General features: G+C 35.2%; 1 protein-coding gene across 3 annotated transcripts; it reads left to right on the plus strand.

The window, feature by feature from the left end:
• The first annotated feature begins 1,711 nt into the window (after positions 1 to 1,711).
• LOC105773892 (proline-rich receptor-like protein kinase PERK3) lies at positions 1,712 to 25,018 on the plus strand. Of its 3 annotated transcripts, XM_052632755.1 has the most exons (9): positions 1,712 to 2,744; positions 2,837 to 3,232; positions 3,332 to 3,418; positions 3,790 to 3,860; positions 3,960 to 4,045; positions 6,683 to 6,830; positions 7,065 to 7,226; positions 18,468 to 18,552; positions 18,646 to 19,655. In XM_052632755.1, exons 1-8 carry the CDS (start codon positions 1,715 to 1,717, stop codon positions 18,510 to 18,512), a joined length of 2,025 nt encoding a protein of 674 aa, XP_052488715.1. In that variant the 5' UTR covers positions 1,712 to 1,714; the 3' UTR covers positions 18,513 to 18,552; positions 18,646 to 19,655. The 3 variants fall into 3 exon arrangements, with proteins under 3 accessions (XP_052488715.1, XP_012451541.1, XP_012451539.2); XM_012596087.2 differs by lacking the exons at positions 18,468 to 18,552; positions 18,646 to 19,655 and adding an exon at positions 7,906 to 8,353; XM_012596085.2 differs by lacking the exons at positions 18,468 to 18,552; positions 18,646 to 19,655 and adding an exon at positions 24,550 to 25,018 and having other exon boundaries at positions 1,717 to 2,744.
• The last annotated feature ends 387 nt before the right edge of the window (positions 25,019 to 25,405 follow it).

Raw genomic sequence — 25,405 nt, forward strand, 5'->3', positions numbered from 1 at the left:
ATGAGTGGACATCCCTTAATCACAAGCCAATCACAAAAGTTAAAAAAAAAATTTAAATTGAATTTAGTTAAAAAAATATAAATATTGAATGTGATTTTAATGTTCAATTTGGTAGTTTAAGGTTATTTAATTTGATACTTGAGTTTGTTCTGTCTCAATTAAATACATATGGATTTTTATACTAGAGCATATGTGTCAAATATTCATTGGGTTATTTATTGTTTGATATGGGTATCAAGTTGGACAATGAAGCTAGACTCAAGAATAAAATTGGGAGATAAAAAAATTCAAGTGCCATTAAACATTGAAGTTAAATTTAGGGCTATTAAATTAAGTTGGGCTTAATTTAAACTCGAGTTTAGAAAAAATTAAGAATTTGACTGGTCTGATTTATATAATGATCCATAGATGATCTATACTACTATTAAAGCCATAATTGAATTAGTATTACGAGTTAATTAAACACCAACTTGGTTAGAGAAATTACAAAAATATAAATTTGTAATTAAAAATAAGTTATATTATTTGAGGGTTTTAATATTTTATTTTAACAAAACAATGAAAAGTTACACATAGTTGAAAACATGTGCTATTTAACATTAATAAAACTCCAATTTTTCGATTGAACTAACAATTTATGTTAATATAATATTTATATTTTAAATGTAACATATAATATGAAAAATATATAATAGAAAAAACTAAACAGGTGGACCCAGGTGTTAGAGGTGAATTCGAGTTTCCTCGCCCGTGACTCTCATCTATTATTATTTTAAGGGTAAACTACACCCATGGTCACTTTTGTTTACCTTAGGTTACATTTTAGTCACTTATGTTTGAAATGTTACGTTTTAGTCACTTACGTTATCGTGTTGTAACATTTTAGTCACTGAGCCATTAATTGTCGATAATGGTGTAATGGTAAGTTGACGTGGCACGCTAAATTATCATTTCAAACAAAAACTTTAGGTTAAATTATACAATTGGTCCCCATAATTTTTTATTTTGAGCAACTTAATTCTTTTATGTTCTTTTAACTTTCTTTCTTTTTATTATTATTTATTTTCCATTCTCTTCTGCTTCTCCCTCTGTTTTTCTACCTTCTTTATTTCTTTTAACATACCAGGAAGTCGAATTGGCAGTGAAGAAAGAAGCATGATATGGGTTTATGGGTTTTTGTTATAGGCAATGATGACAGTCGACTTCCTACTTCTTTTTTCACTGCCAATTCGACTTCCTAATATGTTAAAAGAAATGGAAAAGGTATGAAAACAGAGGGAGAAATAAAAGATAATGGAAAAGAAAGAGGAAAGTTTAAAGAACATAAAAAGAAAAAAAATTAAATTGCTTAAAACAAAAAAAATATGGGGATCAATTGTATAATTTAACCTAAAATTTGGTTTGAAATGATGATTTAACGTACACGTCACCACTGTTACACTATTAACGATTTATTAATGACTCAGTGACTAAAATGTTACAACATGATAACGTAAATGACTAAAACGTAACATTTTAAACATAAGTGACTAAAATGTAACCTAAGGTAAACAAAAGTGACCATGGTGTAGTTTATCCTTATTTTAAAATCCCCCCATTAGTATTAGAGTAAGCTTAGGTACATATATAGTATCGGGATTTGCCATGAAACTGCAACTTTCTTTTTTTATTTGTGGAGTGGTTTAGTTGATTGGTTTTACTTTTATTCCCTTTTATGGTTTATGTCAGTAAAAATGGATTCATAAATTCTGCAACCAAAACAAAAAATAAATTCTCTAAAACACTTTCCAGCTATGAAATCCACCACTCCGAGGATAAAACATTTTATTGTACATTGATTTGCATGTGGGAGTTGTGGGCTCGACATTACAATATGTTGTTAACACCCTCATTGTCTCCATCATCCCCCGTAGATTCCCCTCCTCCTCTTCCACCACCACCACTCCCGGTGGTTCTGCCTCCTCTACCACCCGTACCCCCACCAACTCCTGCTTCTGCTTCTCCTCCACCCTTGTTGGCATCCCATTTGGCCCCAATATCAACCCCACCTCCAATTCCTGCTGCTGTTGCTATAAGTCCTGTTACTACTCCTACACCGGCGGTTGTTACTTCTGCACCACCACCCTCACCAACACCGCCTGCTGCTGCTACTAAAATTACTCCATTAGCTTCTCCCCCACTCCCACCGCCACCATTGGTTATTATTCCTTCCCCATTGCTTCCTAAATCTTCTCCTCCACCTCCTCAACAGCCATCTAAACCTTTGCCATCCACTCCACTTCCAACAGCTCCACCAAGGCCACCATCTGTGGTGCTTCCACCACCACCTGCAGCTTCTCGTTCTACTAGGGTCCCTAAAACTCCAACACCATTTCGGGCATTTCCACTGCCTCCACCTCTACCTCTACCTCTACCTCTACCGCCACCAACATCAACACCACCCCCACTACCACCTGCAGCTTCTCATTCCATCGGAGCTCCTAAAACTCCAGGATTCTTTCAGGCCTTTCCACCGCCTGCACCACCACCACCACCACCAGCATTAGCGCTAACAGCGAGCAAAGGAGGTTTGGCAGCCACAAAGCACAGGCCACAGTCTCCAATTGGGCTTATAGTTGCATCCGTTGGTGTTGCAGTTCTACTATTTGTTGTGTTTGCATTAGTGTGCATTTGTTTCAAAGGTAGAAGGAGAAAACACAAGCCTTCAGACACTAAAATTCAACAATGTTCTTCTGTCACAAAAGGTGAATTTAATACAACTAGTATTTGTTTCAAATCTTAATTAAGAACCCAAATCTGATAGAATTTCAATGTTTTGTTTGGTTTGGTTTTTTAGATGGCCCTTCTGCTGCTTCAATGCAACAAAAACAACAAAATGTCACCAATTCAGCAACAGTTGCAGCAGATACCGCATTGAATCCTTCAAGTGGCATTTTCACTTATGAGGAATTAGTCATTGCGACCAATGGTTTCTCCGAATCCAACCTCATTGGACAAGGAGGTTTCGGTTACGTCTACAAAGGGCGTCTGCTAACCGGACAAGACGTCGCGGTTAAGAAACTGAAGGCTGGGAGCCGGCAAGGGGAGCGTGAATTCCGGGCCGAGGTTGAGACCATTAGCCGAGTGCATCACAAACACCTTGTTTCCTTGGTAGGATACTGCATCAATGGGGCTGAGAGATTGCTTGTTTATGAGTTTGTCCCTAACAGAACATTGGAATTCCACTTGCATGGTTAGTATTATTATTTCCTTTTCTTCAATCTCTATGATCAATGAATGTTTCGGTGATTCAATGTGTTGCAATTTTTATCTGTAATTAATTGTGTTGTAGAAAACCGACAACCTGTTATAGTTTGGGAAAGCAGACTCAAAATTGCTATAGGCTCTGCAAAAGGATTAGCATATCTCCATGAGGACTGTGAGTTCATTTCTTAGCTTTTACTCATTACAAAAAAAAAAAAATTACGGCCTGTCAATTGGTCAGGTTGAGTTAATTCTTGTTTTAAAATTTTCATTTCAATTCAAGTTGTTTCGGATTTAAGATTATTTGGGTTAGAGGTTCCATTTTCCCGGTTGGGTCATTTTAGTGCTAGTTGTTCGGGGTCAACTTTGAGATTAGTTCAATCCGGATTCGGATTGGACAGCTTTGTTTTGTTGACGTTTTTACGGCTAAACTGGGGTGGATTCAACTCGTGTTTAAGTTGATTGGGTCGGAATTTCGAGGTGTCTTATATTTCACAAATTTCATAATCTAGTTCTAGTTGTGATTGAAGTAGATTGTTCCTACAGGCAGTCCAACAATCATTCACAGAGATATCAAGGCAGCTAATATTCTACTTGATATGAGATTTGAAGCTAAGGTAGATCTCAAAATCTATAGATATACATATAGTGATTTTGTTTGTTGTATGGTAAAGTGTTTGACAGTGAATGAACTGTATGTTTTTTTGCATATTCAGGTTTCTGATTTTGGACTTGCCAAAATTTTCTTTGATGAGAGTCCCTCCATTACTCACATCTCTACCAGAGTTATGGGAACTTTTGGGTTAGGTCCTTTCTTTTCTCATCCCATTCCATTCCTTTTTCTAATACTATAATGTTGAAACTTTTCTAGGATCGGACTATTCGCTTGAGTAGGGAGGTTGGTTCAAAATTTTAGACAAAGCATAAAAAATGGATTTGGTACTTAACTTGTATTCTGTTATTCAAGTTAGTATTTTCGCACTAACATCGGTAATTTGTGATGATGTGGTACTAAGAGCTAATTTGATAGTGACACGTGTCGGCCTCTCAATATGTCATGTGACAGGTATAAATTAAAAAATTTAAAATTAATAAAAATGTAATTTTTGCACATCAAGAGAACCCAGACAAATGTTGTCCAGATTCATTCATTCTAGATGTTTTTTTTAATAAGTTAATAAGTTTTTATTTTAAAAATATATAATTTAATAAAAATATAATAACTTTTACATCAAGTATGAACCTAGATAGATTATTGTCCAAATTTAAATGCATCTAGACAACCATTTGTTTAAATTCATTGTATACATACTTTTTATTTCTTTTTATATATTTATATATATTATAAATTTATAAATTTTAGTTCTTTTATATAGTCATATATTTTTATATATTTTTCATAATTTATAACTTTATATTTTATAAGTTTTAAAATAATAACCTATAATTTGATATTTTATAAAAAATTATAAAAAATTATTAAAAATACATTTAGAATGAATCTGAACAATTGAGTGTCTAGATGAAATGTTTCTAGACAATCATTTGTAGAAGTTCATTTTTTATGTGAAAAAAAATTATACTTTTATTCATTTATATATTTTAAAAAAATTTTAATTTATGTTCGCCACGTGTCGTGTGTCACCACCAGATTGGCCATCAGTGCCATGTCAATACAAACTAATAGGGTTAGTGCGTAAATACCAACCTGAATGACGAAATACAAGTTCAGGTATCAACTAAGTCCAAAAAGAAGTTCAAGCACCAACTAGGTATTTTTGGATAAATTCATAAAGAAAACTCTATATTAACCATAAAAAAAATGCCAATTTAAAATATACTCTAAACTTAAGCTTTATGATTCAAAGTGTTCATTGATTAAATCAGATCCGAGTATGTGCATTATATTAATACTATGTATAATTGTCAAAACCTATAAATAACTAACCTAAACCTTTTAATGCCAGTCTATATGTATATATATACATATATTATAAAACATAATTGTTTTATTTGACTTTTAGTAATTATATATATTTTACTACCTTTATATATTTTTCTTTATCTAAACAGACACAACTTAACATATGTTCTAATATTTAGATTGTAGTATAGTATGTTTAATTTTCATATGCTATAAATTACCTAATTTATATTTATATCATAATTTGAAAATGGGTTGGATTGAACTCAGGCTTTGAATATTGAAACTCGAGCTTATCCCACATATTAAATGAATTTATTTTTTCAAACTCATTTTTTGAGCCTAACTTAAACTATCATAATGTTTTGAGCAGGCTTTTGGGTTTGGGCGAGTAGCTCATCACTTGAATAGGTTTACACGAGCCTTACTCAACTTGTTTTTCAATTTCACAATATGTTAGTTCTTTGTTATTTATATATTATGTATTTTATATCATATGAAAATCAAATATATAATACGGTGGCGACTATAATGAAAACTCTTAAAATAAAAACTAAAATGTTTCACAGAAGTGAATTTAAGGGGTAGGCAGGCCTGACCCTTTCAAATAGAAATTACTATTTAAGTCCTTAAAATTAATTTATAATAAAATTACACATTACCCTTAAAATGAAAAAAAGTTATATTTAATCCTTTTAAAAATGATGAATAATATATTAATACATAATAAAATTATATCCTAATTTCTCAAAATTTATTATTCAATCTTGACCCCTTTAAAAATGTTTTAAACTCACCCTTGGTTTTGAGCCTTAATTGAAATTAGAATCTGAGTTGTAGGATTTATTTAGACCCTTTGCTCATGGTTAGAAAAAAGAAAAAGTTGAGTGATATAATTTTTATTTTAGTGAGATAGGTTATATTGTAAATCTATAGCCTAGAAGAATTCAATTTAAAGTTCTCATTTTAAGAATTATCATTATAATTTTCACCTAATATAAATATTAAAAATATAAAATTATTGGATACACCATATGTGGTGTTTTTAGATTTCATAAAAGAGTTGAAGGTATGACATGTATTTTATAGGGTATAGTAAATAATATTTTTTAAAAAATAAATATATAAATAAATAGGATGCTTGTCACATTATCAATTATGCTTGTGGAATTTTTAAACTCCATAAATTATATATCAAATAATTACAATTAAAAATTATGTTAAGTTATTTATGATTATAAATTTAGTAAAAGGGCAATCATATATAATTACTAAATATTAAATAAAAACTTAATATACTTTTTAAAAATATTATGGCAAACCTAAATAGATTTAGGTTAACCATTTGTATATATACATAAGCAGACTTAAGCTAAATTTCAGTACATATTATGCTTGGGTAACTACATGTGATATTGTTATCGATCATTGACCTAAAACTAAACTGAATGAATAATTTTTGTTTGTTATGAATTTCAATAGATTTTTGCTCTAACAAGATGCTTGATCATGCAGATACCTTGCTCCTGAGTATGTATTGACCGGTAAATTAACGGATAAATCAGATGTATATTCGTATGGGGTCATGCTTTTAGAGCTTATAACTGGACGTCCACCTATCATCCAGCAATCATCCTCCACAAATCATAGCTTAGTTGATTGGGTACATCATCATCCTCTATTGTTTGTTTACGATATTTGAGAGGGTTTGAATATAAATATTAAATTTAAATTTAAATCTTATACTTTTAGGTCGAGCCAAGATATAACAATTATGTATAATTGGTATAATACATAAATCTGACTTAAACTCGACCCTAGCTGGCTTAATTAATGGACATATTGGATCCAAACATAGAATTAGGGGGATTTATGTTGAATGTATTGGGTGAAACAGGCGAGGCCTTTGCTAGGTGGTGCAATCGAAGCAAACGAATACGAGAGCCTAGTTGATAAGAGGTTAAACGGCGCCTACAACAAGAGTCAGATGGCAAACATGGTCACTTGTGCTGCTGCTTGTCTGCGTCAATCAGCGTGGCTTAGACCTCGAATGATCCAGGTACTTATACATTACACTTTTAAACTATTTTAACTATTACCAAATTAAATGATAAATCATATTATATTCTAATATAATCATATATAATCCATTTTTAATTACTATATATAAGTTTAATTTTTAGCCTTTGAATTTGACAATTAAATCTACTTTCGTACTTGTATTTCTTTGTTTGTCTATTTTGATATCACAAGGCAACTAAAAAAAAATGTAAAAGTTTAATATTGTGACATTTTGAGATTTTTCCATGTCACTAGGTTCACTTTTTCGGTGATGCCATGACACAATCTCAAAATGTCATATCGTTAAACTTTTATATTTTTCAAGTTTATGAGTTAAAAAAGACTTAATTACCAAGTTCACATACTCAAATAGACTAAAAAAAAGTATAGGTATCAAATTGGACCTGATTATATTAACATTTTCTAATATATGTCAATTTTTTTGTTTGAAATTTTAAGTATAGTACAATTGGATACAAATGATACATTTGAATAACTATAAAAAAATTGAAAGAAAGGAGTATTATAAACTCTTGAAAAAAAAAGTAGACAATGATTCGTCTAGAACACCTAATTGTCGCAATGATACCCTTTGCTCAATAAGAAATCAAGCAAATGTTTTCTTGTCTAAGAACATGCTTCCGCAAGTTCATCAAGAAAAATTTCCATGATTTCAGGTTCTCTTTGTCCACAATGGCAAAGACTATCAACAGTATGTTTTGATCATCATCTTGTGCAACTACAATAAGATGGTTTTTGCGTATACTTCTCATATATCCATGTTCCATCAATCTGCACAATTGGATTACAGTGAGGAAAGACCTTAATGTAAGGATCGGATGTCCAGAACAAGTGATGGAAAATTCTTTTCCTTAGTACTAGTTGGTCATCTTGGCCATAAGTAGGTAGTATCTTCAATTCAACCACTGTTCCTGGCACATACTTTTTTATTGCAACTAACCATTCTTGAAGTTCATTGTACGACGTATCCCAATCAGCATAAAACTATTTTGTTGCTATTTGTTTAGCCCTCCATGTTTTTTTTATATGACATTTTGTACCAAAACCAAGATTGCATATTGGCAATCAAGACAGATATAGGAATGGCAGACGTGTCTTTCACCATTGGCGTGATGCAACTACAAATTAATTTTGCATCAAGTTTCTGATTATCTTGAGTCATCATTGCAACATTGCATGTAAGAGGCCTTACATATTTTCAAATCACCTACAATTGTGACCTCTGCATCAATGCAACTCGTACCGGCTAGTTACACCCTTCTGTAGAGCTCAACACTCCCTAATATATAATGTCGGCTTAGATACAACGAATTTGTAGTCTATCAACACTTTCATGCTATACTGCTTGGTGGTAGCTACACATGCCCGGTTATTTAGGAATTGTAGATTTACAACCAAATCTTCTGATTCAAATTCTGGCACCAATATGTGGGAAGATATTATATCTGGGTATTTTGGGAATTCAGATTCATGTGTTGCATCGGGATCTACACTCAATATGTGGGTTGAAGGTTCGTTCAGTATAACAATGCCATGAGTCAAATTCCCAACCGGAGGGGTGTCTACATTATCATCATCGCTAGAGGCAGATTTAAGAGGGTTGGCAGGGGCCCCGACCCTCTTAAAATGGAAAATTTACCATTTTGGCCCTTTAAATTTTTAAAAATTTTAAATTAGTAAAGGTAAAATTACACTTTGGCCCCCTAAAAATGATAAAAGTTTGATTTAATCCTTTAAAAATTATAAAGATATAGACAATTTAATTTAAGCCCCCTAAAATTTTTTCCTGGCTTCACCTCTAATCATCGCCTTTGCCTTCATCATCTATATCATTCAACACCTCATCAAGATCGGGGCCACTAAATTCCTCCACCTAGTGATCTAGACCATCATCGTTATTGGGTACTTCTTCACTATCTGCATGGATACCAATCACCAATGGATGTATATGTAAAATGGGACCTAAATTAGAGTTATTACACAAAATAAAACACATTATGTGGATTGTCGCCTGATGTCAATGTCACTCCATAATCGCACGATTCTACCCACCCAGCATTCATATCAAAGTAAAACCCGTGTACAAAATATCGCCTATGACAAACACTCTCGGAACCTCTATATACGGGTCTTGAACTCCATGTTGTTGATTTAATAGAGTGACATTTTGTATTGGCTCAACATTAGCCAACTTAGCAAACTGCTCAATTGGTTTAATGTTACCAGTTAAGTAATACAATGCGATCATTGTCTCCACATCATCATTTACGAGTTGCACCTCCCTATATTTACACGGATTTGACGAATTTAGAAATTTGTAAAATAGTTTGAACATCCTCCTCTCATAGCATCGAATGATTTTTACACCAATATTTTCTTTCATTTGATTAAGTTTTACACTCTTGTTGGACCTCATTTCTATTTGATGGCAGAATTCAAATATACAACCAACTTTCGTATGAAAAATTACCCCATAGAAATTGACATATACAAAGAATTAGTTACTCATCTTCTATACTAAATCTGTAAAACAAATTAAAAATAAAAAAAGTATATATTAATTGCTATTAAAACAATTTATAACATATTAATTCAAAGAACTTACTATAAATCACATATCATATCTAAAAACTCAAACGTTAATAAAAAACAAAATATAAAAATTTCAACAAACATATAATATAATACTAACCAACTAAATAAATATGACTACATAATAACAACATTTTACCCTCTAAACATATAATATAATAGCAGCTTTTATCCTTCAAGTATCACACATAAATTATGGATAATATAAACTATATAAACTATATAGATATAATTTATTAATGAACAAATTTAATTAAAACCAGTAACTTAATGAAATTAATTAAAAGCTCAATTACTAATCTACTGAATAAATAAAAATAAAAAAACTTATCATCCAACAAAATAATTTGCATGCCATACTAAAATTATTATCAAAATATAGTAATATGACTATTTATACTAGTAAAATAAAATAAATTAAAACTTATCTTATCAACTCAAACTCAAAATTAGAGATGAAAAACAATATATTCTTGAACTTGAATTCTAATAGTTGTTTTTGATGAGATTTTTAAAACTATTTATGAACCCAAGTTTTCTCTCTCGGTTGATTTTAACAACTCAAACTATCTTTTTGACTAGAAAAGAAAGGTAGATATAAATGTTGTTCGGTGTCACCTGCGGGGAAATTACTAATAAAAGCCCATTTATTTTCAAAATTACCGAAATGGGCCAGGTCCTAAATTAATTAGTGGATTGGGCCAATTTCACCCAAAACATGTCCACGGTAGCGCGTTGTCAGGGGATAATACAGGAAAACGCTTCCTCAAGGAAGCTTTTTCCCTGTTTTTTAAGGTTAGGGTTTTTTACAATTAGGGTTAAGGTTTTGGGGTTTTAGGATTTTTAGATTTTAGGGTTTTAAGGAAAAAAATAAATAAATAAGGGTTTAGGGTTTTTTTAAGTAAATTAATTATAAATTTTAAAAATTAGATTAGGTTTTAGTGTTTAGGGTTCTTAAGGAGAAAATCAAATAAATTAGGGTTTGGGGTTACTTGAGTAAATTAATTATAAATTTTAAAAAATTAGATTAGGGTTTAGTGTTTAGGGTTTTTAAGAAAAATTCAAATAAATTAGGGTTTAGGGTTACTTGAGTAAATTAATTATAAATTTTAAAAAATTAGATTAGGGTTTAGTTTTTAGGGTTTTAAGGAAAAATCAAATAAATTAGGGTTTGGGGTTACTTGAGTAAATTAATTATAAATTTTTAAAAAATTAGATTAGAGTTTAGGACTTTTAAGGAAAATCAAATAAATTAGGGTTTGGGGTTTAGGGTTACTTAATTAAATTATTTGTTAATTTAAAAAAGCTCCCATGTGGACGCTCTTTTGCTACAGTAGTTCCTAAAAAAATAATTTTGAGAAGACGTTTCTGAGCAAATAGTGTCAAAAACTCTTTGAGCAGGATGCATTGTCAGCACAAGTACTGAAAGAAGCTCCCATGTGGACGCTCTTTTGCTAAAGTAGTTCTTGAAAAAATAATTTTGAGAAGACGTTTCTGAGCAAATAGTGTCAAAAACTCTTTAAGCAAGATGCATTGTCAGCAAAAGTACTGAAATAAGCTCTCACGTGGACGCTCTTTTGCTACAGTAGTTTCTAAAAAAATAATTTTGAGAAGATGTTTCTGAGCAAATAGAGTGAAAAACGCTTCAAGCAGGATGCAATGTCAGCAAAAGTACTAAAAGAAGCTCCCATGTGGACGCTCTTTTGCTACAGTAGTTCCTATTTGGCCTAAGGCTATAAATGAGCCAAATTTCTTTCTCAGGTTGCATAAGTTACAGCAAAAAAAATTAGAGAGGTTAAGAAGAATAGAAATTGAAGATGAGTGAACGTATTAGTGCTGTTATTTACTATGATAGTGAGGTTCGTCACACCGAGAACGATGTTGTTTTTTTATCGGAGATTACAGTGCGATTGGTTTTTAACCAGAACATAGATTTGACAGAACTTCGTAAAAGAATTAGGCGTAAAATATTCGGAACGAGGCCAATGAAAGTTTTGTTTATTAGGTATTGATTTTGTGCTTCTGTTGATCCGGTGACATATGACTCGTTCGACATCAAATGTGCTCGCAGCTTGGAGGCAATGGTGCAGACTTATCTCGTTAGTGGAGCACCCTATATTGAGTTATATGTACAATTTGCATCACCAAATGATGCATTTGCGACTGCTGTTCGAGAGGAATACACGACTCCTGCCCGACACTCCGTTAGTGGGTTACAAAACACGGAACCGCCCTGTTTGGTAGCGGTATGAAATACACAACCCCTGCACGAAACTCCGTTAGTGGATGAGACATGCACCTCGGTGGGTCGATGTTTGATGCTGGAAATACGTACTGGGGAACGACATCAACTTCTAGTGGTTGGCAATCTACATCCAATTGGGGACGTTATGAAACGCCCAAAAGAAGGGATGATTTATTCCTTACGATGTCCACCGGTGAGGGGACCTCATACGTTGCAGATGATGGTGGGTTAGAAGATGAGTCTGATATGGATCCACCTCGAGAGCCCGACCCCGATGGTGCAAAAGTTGCATTATTTTTTGAATCGGAGCCTATTCCAACCGAACCTGAAGATGTTGAAAGGGGTTTAGATGAAGAAGATCCATGATTCAGGGCATACTCGCCTCCAACCCACATGCATAATGTCGATCTATCTGCAGATGATGCATTAGAGTTTCCAGATCTACCACACAGAATGCGTAATCTTACAAGTTCGTTATTGGATTCGGGTGAATTTGAAGTTGGTAAGAAGTTTTCCAATAAGGATAGTTTTCTTGGTGCATTTAAACAACATAGCATCAATAACGAGCTTATCTACCACGTGGTTAAATCCAAATTTGATAAGTTTGAGGTGAAGTGTGCAGTGTAAGACGGTACATGTTCATGGAAAATCTACGCCTCGTTGAGGAAAAGGACAGGGTTGTGGGAGATAAAAAAGTACAAAGGTCCACATACATGTGTTGTAGGTACAGTATTTAGGGTTTTTGAATAATACTGTTATTATGTAATGTTGCATTATGTAACGTACTTCGTTGACAGGTTTTTCACAAGATTATCCCAAGATGGATTCAATTATGTTATCTAGCTTAATACTACCCACGGTGAAGGCAGAACCCAAGTTGGATAGTCGGTCTTAATTGCCAATATTTGTAGCCAAATAGGGTACACGCCCTCTTACTGCAAGGCTTGGATAGCTAAGCAGAAGGCGTTGGAGAAGATGCATAGTAGGTGGGACGCTTCACATAATGAAATATGACAGTGGTGTCAAGTGCTAGAGAGATATGTCCTAGGTTGCATAACAGACCTTGAAACGAAACATGCCTACTACAACGACCGATTGCTCTGTGGATACCAAGTGTTCAAACGTCTGTTCTAGACTTTTAAGCAATGTTGAGACACATTTCTATACTGCAAGCCATTGGTACCAATTAACGGTACCTTTATGTTTGGTAGATATACCCATTGGTTATTGCTAGCAGTGGCACAGGATAGAAGTGGGAGAATTCTTCCAATTGCGTTTGCAATAACAGCGGAGGAGTCAGCTGATGACTGAGATTTCTTTCTATTTAGGTTAAGGAGGCATGTGTGCCCCCAACCTGATATCTGCGTTATTTCAGATCGGGCACCGGAATACTAGCTGCCATTGAGCGACAAGGAAGCCTATGGCAGTGCACACACCAACGGTATTGCCTAAGGCACGTTTCTTCCAACTACTACAGGCAATATCCATCTAAAAGTGAACGATGACAAGTGACCAACAAGGGTATTTAGTCTCTTTTAATATAATTTTGTTTGTCATTTTAAATTTATTCTAAATAAAAGAGTGGTATGTAATATTCGCTATGAACTTATATTGGCAGGGTATGAAATAAGTAAATATCGTTTTAATGAGATGTTGGCAGTTTTACATTCAGTTAACGACGAAAGCGCGAACTACCTCTGTAACATACCTTTGAACAGTGGACACAAGCATACGATGGCGGCCTACAATATGGTCATATGACCTCAATGCATAAATTATGTTCTAAAAGGAACGCGTCATTTACCGATAACATCAGTTGTGCAAGAGATATATTTTCGTTTAGCGGCGCTATTTCCAAAGAGAGTAGCGAGTTATGCAGGCCAAATGCAGGGAGGCCATGTATGGTGCAGAAAGGTATTGCAAGAAGTTAACAAGGCGAAGGCGCGGGCGAACACCATGCACACAGTGTGTCATGATCGAGACAACTTATGGTTTCGTGTGACGGGTTTGACAGACCGTACCAAGGTATTACTGGCGGACAATATCGTGTACACTTGAGAAATAGGACTTGCGACTGTGGGATGTTTGACGCACTTCGTTATCCATGCGCTCATGTAATTGCAGCTTGTCAGAATCTCCGTCTGGATCCCATGAGCTATGTCGACGAAGTGTACAAATTAGAATACATGTACAATGCTTGGAGACACGTATTCCCACCGGTCCTAGATGAACGTAAGTGGCCGTCTGTATTGCTTGCTCCCTTTAAGCTATTACCGGATAGAGAATTGCGTCACAAACCAAAGGGTCGACCTTGCTCGACTAGAATATGTAACAATATGGATATCTGAGAAACAAGCAATCAACAGAAGTTGTGCGGATGGTGTAGGAACCTAGGCCATACAAGTAGATCATGTCCAAATCGCAATAGTTGATAGTTGTTGTAAAAAACAATATAATTTATTATTTATATTTTATTAAATGAAGTAATATAAAAAATATTCAAAATATTGCCTTATTTAAAAGAATTTCTATTTTATTAAAAATATAAAAGTAAATTACAATTACTTTATTCAAAAAAAATTTTATTTTATTACATGAAATAATATAAAAATATTCAAAATGTTTGTACAAATATATTAAAATAAAAATCAATGTCCGTGCCCGCCGAATTCAGTGCCACATGAAGGTCATCGACGGTTACACGCTGGATTCCTCCTTTGTCCAGCTTTTGAAGGGGGTTGTGGTTACTCTGGCGGGGATTCTGGTTCATTCGGTAGGGGATCTGGTTGTCGGTGTTGGGAGGATGACCCACATTGATAGAATACTAACTGCGGAGGTGTTTGCATCACCAATGGTGAAGGTGTTTGAAACACATAAGGTGATGGGGATTGGTAAAAAGAAGAGCTCCCCGACGGCCCCTCGTGCGATCCCTCGTGCAACGGTGGCCTATAGATTGGCGGTCCACTCGGAGTAATCGAAAATAGAAAGGAACCGGGCCATGCATTCCAACTTGCCATAGGATTAGAAAAAGGAAACATAAAAGGGCTAGGAAATGCATCTGGTATCATCTGAAAAGGCTGTGCTGTGGGTGTTGTCGGTTGAAGTGTTTGGCCGGGTGACTGTGTGGGTGTTGTTGCTGGGCCTGGTGATTGTGTGGCCGCTATTGATGGGTCGGGTGATTGTGTGGGCGCTGTTGATGGGCCTGCATCGTCGTCCCTTCTTCTTGGATTTAAAGGGCCATGTTGTTCCGTTTGGACATGCAATTATCGCCGCCTCTCCTCTTTCGACAGTAAATATGGCTTGCCATGGAACCTAAATCATGGCATGTATTCCAGTACGCACGCTAACTCTGGAACGATGATCGGTTCCCGAGTAGGTATATAATCATACCGATCTTCCCACATTTGGATATAGTGTGACCAGAATCTCAGCCAATCCGTATGCAATTACTGTAAGTCGATTCTATGATGATCATCCAACACCTCAGGTGCCACAGAAATTGGTTTTCGGAATCCAAATTGCCGTAATACTCTGTCTGACTGGTGCATCTCCACGATCGCAAAGTTGACCAATGGGACATTCACAAGCCAAGCGTTCGAATTTTGCAAGTATTCATCTGGAATTACTGCCCGAATTGCCGGATCCTTGTATGGTGTCCATTAAAACTATATGAACATGATGGAAATATTAGTTATATATGTAATACTAAATACTAAATACGAATCAACTATCTCATTATGTATATCTATTTTATTTAATACTTACTTGTGCTTCCGACCGTTGGTCTAATAAAAGTCGTATATCTTCAAGAGAGGTAGGTAATCCAACATAACTTGCCGAATGGTTCCACCTAATTAAATAAATTTTTAGCATACAATTATATTTTAAATCTACGTAATAATTGTAAAATCTACTCGTTATAAGTGGGAATGTATATAGGTGGTCCACTTGAGGACGTAAAAATGGAAAGCAAAACTGTGCCCATGATTGCAGTAGTGATAAGCAACCTCTGATTTTCACTTTATTCGGTCGTGTCGCCCCGCACATCTCCCGGTAGAATGTTGCCAACACGGCAGACCCCCAACTAAATTCACCAGCTGCTCTAAAATTAACGAGTTTCAGCAGCCATCTCAGATGTACAAGGTTTCGTGACATGCCCGGATCAGATAACCTCTAATTATCTCAAGAATGTATGCCCGAGCATATCGTATTCTTTCTAGTTTGGTAGAACCATCATCCGGCTCCGAGAATGTGTCTCATAACTAGCCTATCTCGATTCGACCTCTGTTAATATTATCCAAAATAGCACCCAAAAGTTCGTAGCATACCGCTATTCAATCACTAGATTGAACGGACCTGGTGATTGCGTACCCGTCCACCGGCCTATCGTCGCAGTAATGAATTTTGGGTTCAACTTGCACCCCCGGCCTATCGTCCCCATGTGCCAAAAACCCGATTCCCGCAGGTAATTCTCTATCAACGGTGATGGAGGACCAGACATATTACAGATATAGCGTTGCAATATCCGATCTACAGACTTTTATAAGAAATAATAAAATAAAAATTATTTAAAATTACATAAATGAAAAAAATCTTAAGTAATATTTAAAAATTAAATTTAACACTTACCATTTTCATTTGTTCAACGGATATGTGTTTATCATCGAGACAAATTAATTCTCCGGCCATTGCTAACACGATCAATTTTTTTGATTTAAAAAAATAAATTCAAAAAAATAAAATTAGAGCTTTTTCGAAAAAAATTAAAGAGAGCTTGGAGATGAATTTGAGAGAAATTTGAAAGAAATTTGAAAGATTGAAGATGGAAAGGATTTATGTGTGAAAAAATGAAAGAGGAGGTTGTATAGTTTTTTTTTACCGTTGGGGGGTTACCAACGGTAAAAAAAATAACTGTTGGTACTGTAACAGACACAGGTAAAACACTTCCTCAAGGAAGCGCTTTGTCCACATGGACATAAAGCGCGCCCTCAAGGACGCGCTTTCTGTCCATGTGGACAAAGTGCGTCCTTGAGGCAGCGTTTTCCTGCTTTATCCCTTAACAATGCTCTGACGTGGACGCGTTTTTGGGAGAAATGGCCCATTTCGATAATTATTTCAGGACCTGGCCCATTTCGGTAATTTTTAAAATAAAGTGGCTTTTATTGGTAATTTGCCGAAATGGGCCAGGACCTTGAGGAAGCGTTTTCCCCGTGTCTGCTACAGTACCAACAGATATTTTTTTTACTGTTGGTAACCTCTCAACGGTAAAAAAAAATTGTAAAACCCCCTCTTTCATTTTTTCACACTTAAATCCTTTCCATCTTCAATCATTCAACATTCTCTCAAATTCCTCTCAAAGCTCTCTTTAAATTTTTTCGAAAAAGCTATAATTTTTTTTTTTTGAATTTATTTTTTTAAATAAAAAAAATTTGATCTTGTTAGCACTGGCTGGAGAATTAATTTGTCTCGATGATAAACGCATATTCGTCGAACAAATGAAAATGGTAAGTGTTAAATTTAATTTTTAAATATTACTTAATATTTTCTTCATTTATGCAATTTTAAGTAATTTTATTTTATTATTTCTTATAAAAGTCTGTAGATCGGATATTGTAATGCTATATCTGTAATATGCCTGGTCTTCCATCACCATTGATAGAGAATTACCTGTGGGAAGTGGGTTTTTGGCACGTGGCGGCGATAGGCCAAGGGTGCAAGTTGGACCCGAAATTCATTAGTGCGTTGATAGAGGTAGAGACCCGAGATGCACATATTCCATCTTTCATGTGGAGAGTGTACTATCACTTTGGAAGATGTGATTTGCAATTGGGATTACGGGTGGACGGGTACGCAGTCACCGGGTCCGTTCAATCAGGTGATTGGAGAGCGGTATGCTACGAATTTTTGGGTGCTATTCCGGATAATATTAACGGAGGTCGAATCGAGATGGGCTGGTTACGAGACACATTCCCGGAGTCGGATGATGATTCTACCGAACTAGAAATAATACGATATGCTCGGGTATACATTCTTGAGATAATTGGAGGTTATCTGATACCGGGCATGTCACGAAACCTTATACATCTAAGATGGCTGCTGAAACTCGTTGATTTTAGAGCAGTTGGTGAATTTAGTTGGGAGTTTGCCATGTTGGCAACAATGTATCGGGAGATGTGCGGGGCGACACGATTGAATAAAGCAAAAATCGGAGGTTGCCTATCACTACTGCAATCATGGGCATGGTTTCGCTTTCCATTTTTACGTCCTCGAGTGGACCACCCATATACATTCCCACTCATAACGAGGTAAATTTTATATTAGATTTTACAATTATTACATAGATTTAAAATATGGTCGTATGCTAAAAATTTATTTAAATAGGTGGAACCATTCGGCAAGTTATATTGGATTACCTACCTCTCTTGAAGATATACTGCTTCTATTAGACCAACGGTCGAAAGCACGAGTAAGTATTAAATAAAATAGATATACATAATGAGATAGTCGATTTGTATTTAGTATTATGTATATAACTAACATTTCCATCATGTTCATATAGTTTCAATGGACGCCATACAAGGATCCGACAATTCTTGGCAGTAATTCTGGATGAATACTTACAAAATCTGAACGCTTGGCTTGTGAATGTCCCATTGGTCAACTTTGCGATGGTGGAGATGCACCAGTCAGATAGAGTATTGCTACAATTTGGATTCCGACAACCGATTCCCGTTGCACCTGAGGTGTTGGATGATCATTACAGAATCGACTTACGGCAATTGCATACGGATTGGCCAAGATTCTGGTCACACTATATCCAAATGTGGGAAGATATGCTATGGTTTAGAATCCATGGCAAGCTATATTTACTGTCAGAAGAGGAGAGGCGGCGACAATTGCGTGTCCAAAGGGAATGACGTGGCCCTTTAAATCCAAGAAGAAGGGACGATGATACAAGCCCATCAACGGCGCCCACACAATCACCCGACCCATCAACAGCGCCCATACATTCACCAGGCCCAACAATAGTACCCACAGAATCATCAAGCCCAACACTTCAACCGATGACACCCACAACACAGCTTTTTCAGATTATGCTAGGTGCGTATCCTAGCCCTTTAATATATCCTAACCCTTATATGTTTCCTTTTTCTAGTCCTATGGCAGGTTGGAATGCATGACCCAGTTTATCTCTATTTTCGATTACTCCGAGTGGACCGCCGATCTATAGGCCGCCATTGTACGAGGGGCCGTCGGGCAGCTCTTCTTTTTACCAATCCCCATCACCTTATGGGTTTCAAACACCTTCGCCATTAGTGATGCAAACACCTCCGCAGTCAGTATTCTTTCGAGGTGGGTCATCCTCCCAACATCAACAACCAGATCCCCTACCGGAGGAACTGAAATCCCCACCGGAGTAACCACATCCCCCGTTGGAAGCTGGACAAAGGAGGAATCCAGCGCGTAATCGTTGACGACCTCCATGTGGCACTGAATCCCGCAAGCACGACCATTGATTTTTATTTTAATATATTTGTACAAACATTTTGAATATTTTTATATTATTTCATGTAATGAAATAAAAGGTTGTTTTGAATAAAATAATTGTAATTTACTTTTATATTTTTAATAAAATAGAAATTCTTTTAAATAAGGCAATATTTTGAATATTTTTATATTATTTCATTTAATAAAATATAAATAATACAATATAGTTTTTTACAACAACTATCAACTATTGCGATTTGGACATGATCTACTTGTATGGCCTAGGTTCCTACACCATCCGCACAACTTCTGTTGATTGGTTGTTTCTCGGATATCCATATTGTTACGTATTCTAGTCGAGCAAGGTCGACCCTTTAGTTTGTGACGCAATTCTCTATCCGGTAATAGCTTAAAGGGAGCAAGTAATACAGACGGCCACTTATGTTCATCTAGGACCGGTGGGAATACGTGTCTCTAGGCATTGTACATGTATTCTAATTTGTACACTTCGTCGACATAGCTCGTGGGATCTAAACGGAGATTCTGACAAGTTGCAATTACATGAGCGCATGGATAACGAAGTGCGTCAAACATCCCACAGTCGCAAGTCCTATTTCTCAAGTGCACACGATATTGTCCGACAGTAATACCTTGGTGTGGTCTGTCAAACCCCGTCACACAAAACCATAAGTTGTCTCGATCGTGACACACTGTGTGCATGGTGTTCGCCCGTGCCTTCGTCTTGTTAACTTCTTGCAATACATTTCTGTACCATACATGGCCTCCCTGCATTTGGCTTGCATAATTCGCTGCTCACTTTATAAATAGCTCCGCTAAATGAAAATATGTCTCTCGCACAACTGGTGTTATCGGTAAATGGCGCGTTCCTTTTATAACAAAATTTATGCATTCAGCCAGGTTTGAGGTCATATGACCATATCGTAGGCCACCGTCGTATGCTTGTGTCCACTGTTCGAAAGGTATGTTACAGAGGTAGTCCGAGCCTTCGTTCTTAACTGAATGCAAAACTGCTAACATCTCATGAAAACGGTCTTTACTTATTTCATACCCTACCAATATAAGTTCATAGCGAATATTACATACGACTCTTTCATTTAAAATAAATTCAAAATGGCAAACAAAATTATATTAATAGAGACTAAATACCCATGTTGGTCACTTATCGTAGTTCACTTTTAGATGGATATTGCCTGTAGTAGTTGGAAGCAATGTGCCTTAGGTAATACCGATGGTATGTGCATTGCCATAGGCTTCCCTGTCGCTCAATTGCAGCTAGTATTCTGGTGCCCTGATCCGAAGTAACACAGATATCAGGTTGGGGGCACACATGCCTCCTTAACCTAGATAGAAAGAAATCTCAGTCATTAGCTGACTCCCCCGGTGTTTTTTCAAACGCAATTGGAAGAATTCTCCCACTGCCATCCTGTGCCACTGCTAACAATAGCCGATAGGTATATCTACCAAACATAAAGGTACCGTCAATTTGTACCAATGGCTTGCAGTATAGAAATGCGTCTCGGCCTTGCTTAAAGGTCCATAACAGACGTTTGAACACTTGGCAACCATAGAGCAATCGGTCGTTGTAGTACGCATGTTTCGTTTCAAGGTCTGTTATGCAACCTAGGACGTAGCTCTCTAGCACTTGACACCACTGCCATATTTCATTATATGAAGCGTCCCACCCACTATGCATCTGTTTAGCTATCCAAGCCTTGTAGTAAGAGGGCGTGTACCCCATTTGGCTACGAATATTGGCAATTAAGACTGGCACTGAAGTCCTGGGATCTACCTTTATTGTGGGTAGTATTAAGCTAGCGAACATAGCTGAATCCATCTTGGGATAATCTTATGAAATACCCGTCAATGAAGTATGTTAAATAATGCAACATTACATAATAACAGTATTATTCAAAAACCCAAAATACTGTACCTGCAGCACATGTATGTGGACCTTTGTACTTTTTTATCTCCCACAACCCTGTCCTTTTCCTCAACGAGGCGTAGATTTTCCATGAACATGTATCGTCTTGCACTGAACACTTCGCCTTAAACTTATCAGATTTGGATTTAACCACGTGGTAGTTAACGTCGTTATTGATGCTATGTTGTGTCAATTCACCAAGAAATCAATCCTTATTGGAAAACTGCTTACCAACTTCAAATTCACCCGAATCCAATAACGAACTTGTATGATCATGCATTCTGTGTGGTATATCTGGAAACTCCAACGCATCATCTGCAGATAGATCGACATTATGCATGTGGGTTAGAGACGAGTATGCCCTGAATCGTGGATCTTCTTCTTCATCTGAACCCCCTTCAACATCTTCAGGTTCGATTGGAATAGGCTCCGGTTCAAAAAATAATGCAACTTCTGCACCATCGGGGTCGGGCTCTCGAGGTGGATGCACATCGGACTCATCTTCTAACCCACTATCATCTGCAACGTACGAGGTCCCCTCGCCGGTGGGCGTCATAGAGAATACATCATCCCTTCTTCTGGGCATTTCATAACATCCCCAATTGGATGTAGATTGCAAACCACTAGAAGTTGATGTTGTTCCCCAGTACCTATTTCCAGCATCAAACATCGACCTACCGAGGTGTATGTCCCATCCACTGACGGAGTGTCGTGCAGGGGTTGTGTATTCCATAGCGCTACCAAACACGGGCGGTTCTGTGTTTTGTAACCCACTAACAGAGTGTCGGGCAGGGGTCGTGTATTCCACTCGAACAGCAGTCGCAAATGTATCATTTGGCAATGCAAATTGTACATATAACTCAATATAGGATGCTCCACTAGCGGGATGAGTTTGCACCATTGCCTCCAAGCTACAAGCACCTTTGATGTCGAACGAGTCATATGTCACCGGATCAATAGAAGCACAAAATCGATACCTAATAGACAAAACTTTCATTGGCGTCATTCCGAATATTTTACGCCTAATTCTTTTACGAAGTTCTGTCAAATCTATGTTCTGGTTAAAAACCAGTTTCACTGTAATCTTCGATAAAAAATAACACCATTCTCGGTGTGACAAACCTCACCATCATAGTAAATAACAACACTAATACGTTCACTCATATTCAATTTCTATCCTTCTTAGCCTCTCTAATTTTTTTTGCTGTAACTTATGCAATCTGAGAAAAAAATTTGGCTCATTTATAGCCTCAGGCCAAATAAGAACTACTCTAGCAAAAGAACGTCCACGTGGGAGCTTTTTTAGTACTTTTGCTGACATTGCATCCTGTTTAAAGCGTTTTTGGCACTATTTACTCAAAAACATCTTCTCAAAATTATTTTTTCAAGAACTACTGTAGCAAAAGAGCGTCCATGTGGGAGCTTTTTTAAATTAACAAATAATTTAATTAAGTAACGCTAAACCCCAAACCCTAATTTATTTGATTTTTTCTTAAAAATCCTAAACACTAAACCCTAATCTAATTTTTTTAAAATTTATAATTAATTTACTCAAGTAACCCCAAACCTTAATTTATTTGATTTTTCCTTAAAACCCTAAACCTTAAACCCTAATCTAAATTTTTAAAATTATAATTAATTTACTCAAGTAACCCAAACCCTAATTTATTTGATTTTATCCTTAAGAACCCTAAACACTAAACCCTAATCTAATTTTTAAAATTTATAATTAATTTACTCAAGTAACCTTAAACCCTAATTTATTTATTTTTCCTTAAAACCATAAGCAAGAAACCCTAATCTAATTTTTTAAAATTTATAATTAATTTAATTAAGAAACCCTAAACCTTAAACCCTTATTTATTGAATTTTTCCTTAAACCCCTAAAATTTAAAAACTCAAAAACCTCAAAACCCTAACCCTAAAAAACAGGAAAAACGTTTCTTCAAGGAAGCGCTTTGTCCATGTGGACACAAACAGCGCCCTTAAGGACACGTTTTCTATCCACGTGGACAAAACGCTTCATTGAGGAAGCGTTTTCCTGCTTTATCTCCTGACAACGCGTTGCGTGGACGCGTTTTGGGAGAAATATGCCCATTCCGATAATTAATTTAGGACCTAGCCCATTTCGGTAATTTTGAAAATAAAGGGACTTTTATTGGTAATTTGCCCATATTTGTTGGCAAAATTTTTGCTTAAAAATAAAATTTCCCTTGAAGTGATTCGACAATGATTTTGTTAATTTTCAAGGGGTGTTACCGGTATGTTAGGCCGTGAGATACATTGAAAACAATTTATTTTCAGCATTTGCTTTTCACTCCATTTTTTAATATATTTTATGTGTTATTTTAATAAATTTTTTGTTAAATATATTTAATTTTATAATACTTTTAATATGTAATTACTTCTTCATTATTTTGTAATTAAGAAATGAGAAATGAATAAAATAAATAGAAAATACATAGATGACAAGGGTATAATTGTATCTTAATTTGAAGTTTGTTAGTAAATAGATTGTATGAGATTTTATCAACTAGAAAGGATAAGGGGATAATCTTTTTTTTTTTTTGAACAGAGATAAGGGGATAATCTTAAAACCTAAGGGGTAAGCGTAGTTTATGCTAAAATCTTAACAGCCTCACTAGTAAACATCCAAATGCTGTTTTGGTGATATTGGAGAAAAAAATCCTTCATAAAATGGCAAGATTTCATCTCATATTTCACCGGTGCGACTGAAAGGATCCTTGAATTAATTTTGGGTTTTAAATTTTCTGATCAAATCATTAGAGTTTAACTTTTGACCATTTAAGTTTAAATCATTTCAGGATTGATCCATTTGAAGTTTGTATTTTTGGAATTCAAATAATTTTTAGTATTAGTTGGTTCAAATTTAAATCATTTTCTTTATTTTTTAGATTTAAATTGTTTCTAAGTTTGTGTCAATTTCGATTAGGATGAGATATATTCAGGTTATTAATTATTTATAATCTGATTCGAATTTTTAGAACATAGTAAAAAAATGAGTCAATGCAGGTGGTTCGAGCTCTAGAAGACAATATTTCATTACCATATCTGGAGGAAGGAAGCAGGTTTTGGAAAAACTCATTTAACAGCACTTCCTCAGCAACGTTCATCCAAAATGCTCAACTATGCAACAACAATGATAGCTTTAGTGAAACCACAAGTGAATATGGTCTTAATCCTTCCGGCTCCACCACCGAAATTGAAATAACTCCAAACTATTCAATTTCAAAACAACCTGAATATGATCTCAACCGAGAAAGATAGTTTCTTAAAGCTGACACAATATTTCATAAACTATGTATTATTTGTTTACCTACCTATCCAGGAAATTATTTCATATCACACAATTTACAGTTCTAAATTCGCTTTTTTTTTCACATTTAATGTTATATAATTTGAAATGTTGTAAAACAAATCTTGCTGTGATTCATCAGATTATGATATTTGTTGCTTTATTACGGTTAAATTTGAGATTTAATATTTTTGTATAAATACGATATAATTGAGTTTCTAGATTTTATACTTTTTTATTAAAATACTAGCACATATTTTTCAAATCAAATCGATGGAAGAATCATTTACATCATTGAGTTTCAGTTTGACTATTGATCCAACAATAATTAAAAATTCATAAAAATTAATGAAATATTAAAAACTTTATAAATAAACTCAACTATCGATTTTTATCTCGGTTTTCAATTTTTTATTGGTTCCTAATGATTTACTTAAAGACTGGTCCAAGTCTTTTATCCAAACCGATATATTAGTCATTTCTTATACCAACAAACTCGACTGGCCTTTTCAACCTGGTTCCAACAACACTATAAAACACCCTTTCTAAAAAAAATCAATATCAAACATAATA

This window comes from Gossypium raimondii, chromosome 6 (assembly GCF_025698545.1).
Source record: "Gossypium raimondii isolate GPD5lz chromosome 6, ASM2569854v1, whole genome shotgun sequence".
In the NCBI taxonomy this organism is placed as follows: domain Eukaryota; kingdom Viridiplantae; phylum Streptophyta; class Magnoliopsida; order Malvales; family Malvaceae; genus Gossypium; species Gossypium raimondii.

Excerpts from the sequence above, each read along its gene's own strand:
- LOC105773892 (XM_012596087.2), top strand. The coding sequence starts at position 1,715 with ATGGTTTATGTCAGTAAAAATGGATTCATAAATTCTGCAACCAAAACA. Across the intron at positions 3,861-3,959 it reads ATATGAGATTTGAAGCTAAG|GTTTCTGATTTTGGACTTGC; the intron begins GTAGATCTCAAA and ends TTGCATATTCAG. Across the intron at positions 6,831-7,064 it reads ATCATAGCTTAGTTGATTGG|GCGAGGCCTTTGCTAGGTGG; the intron begins GTACATCATCAT and ends TGGGTGAAACAG.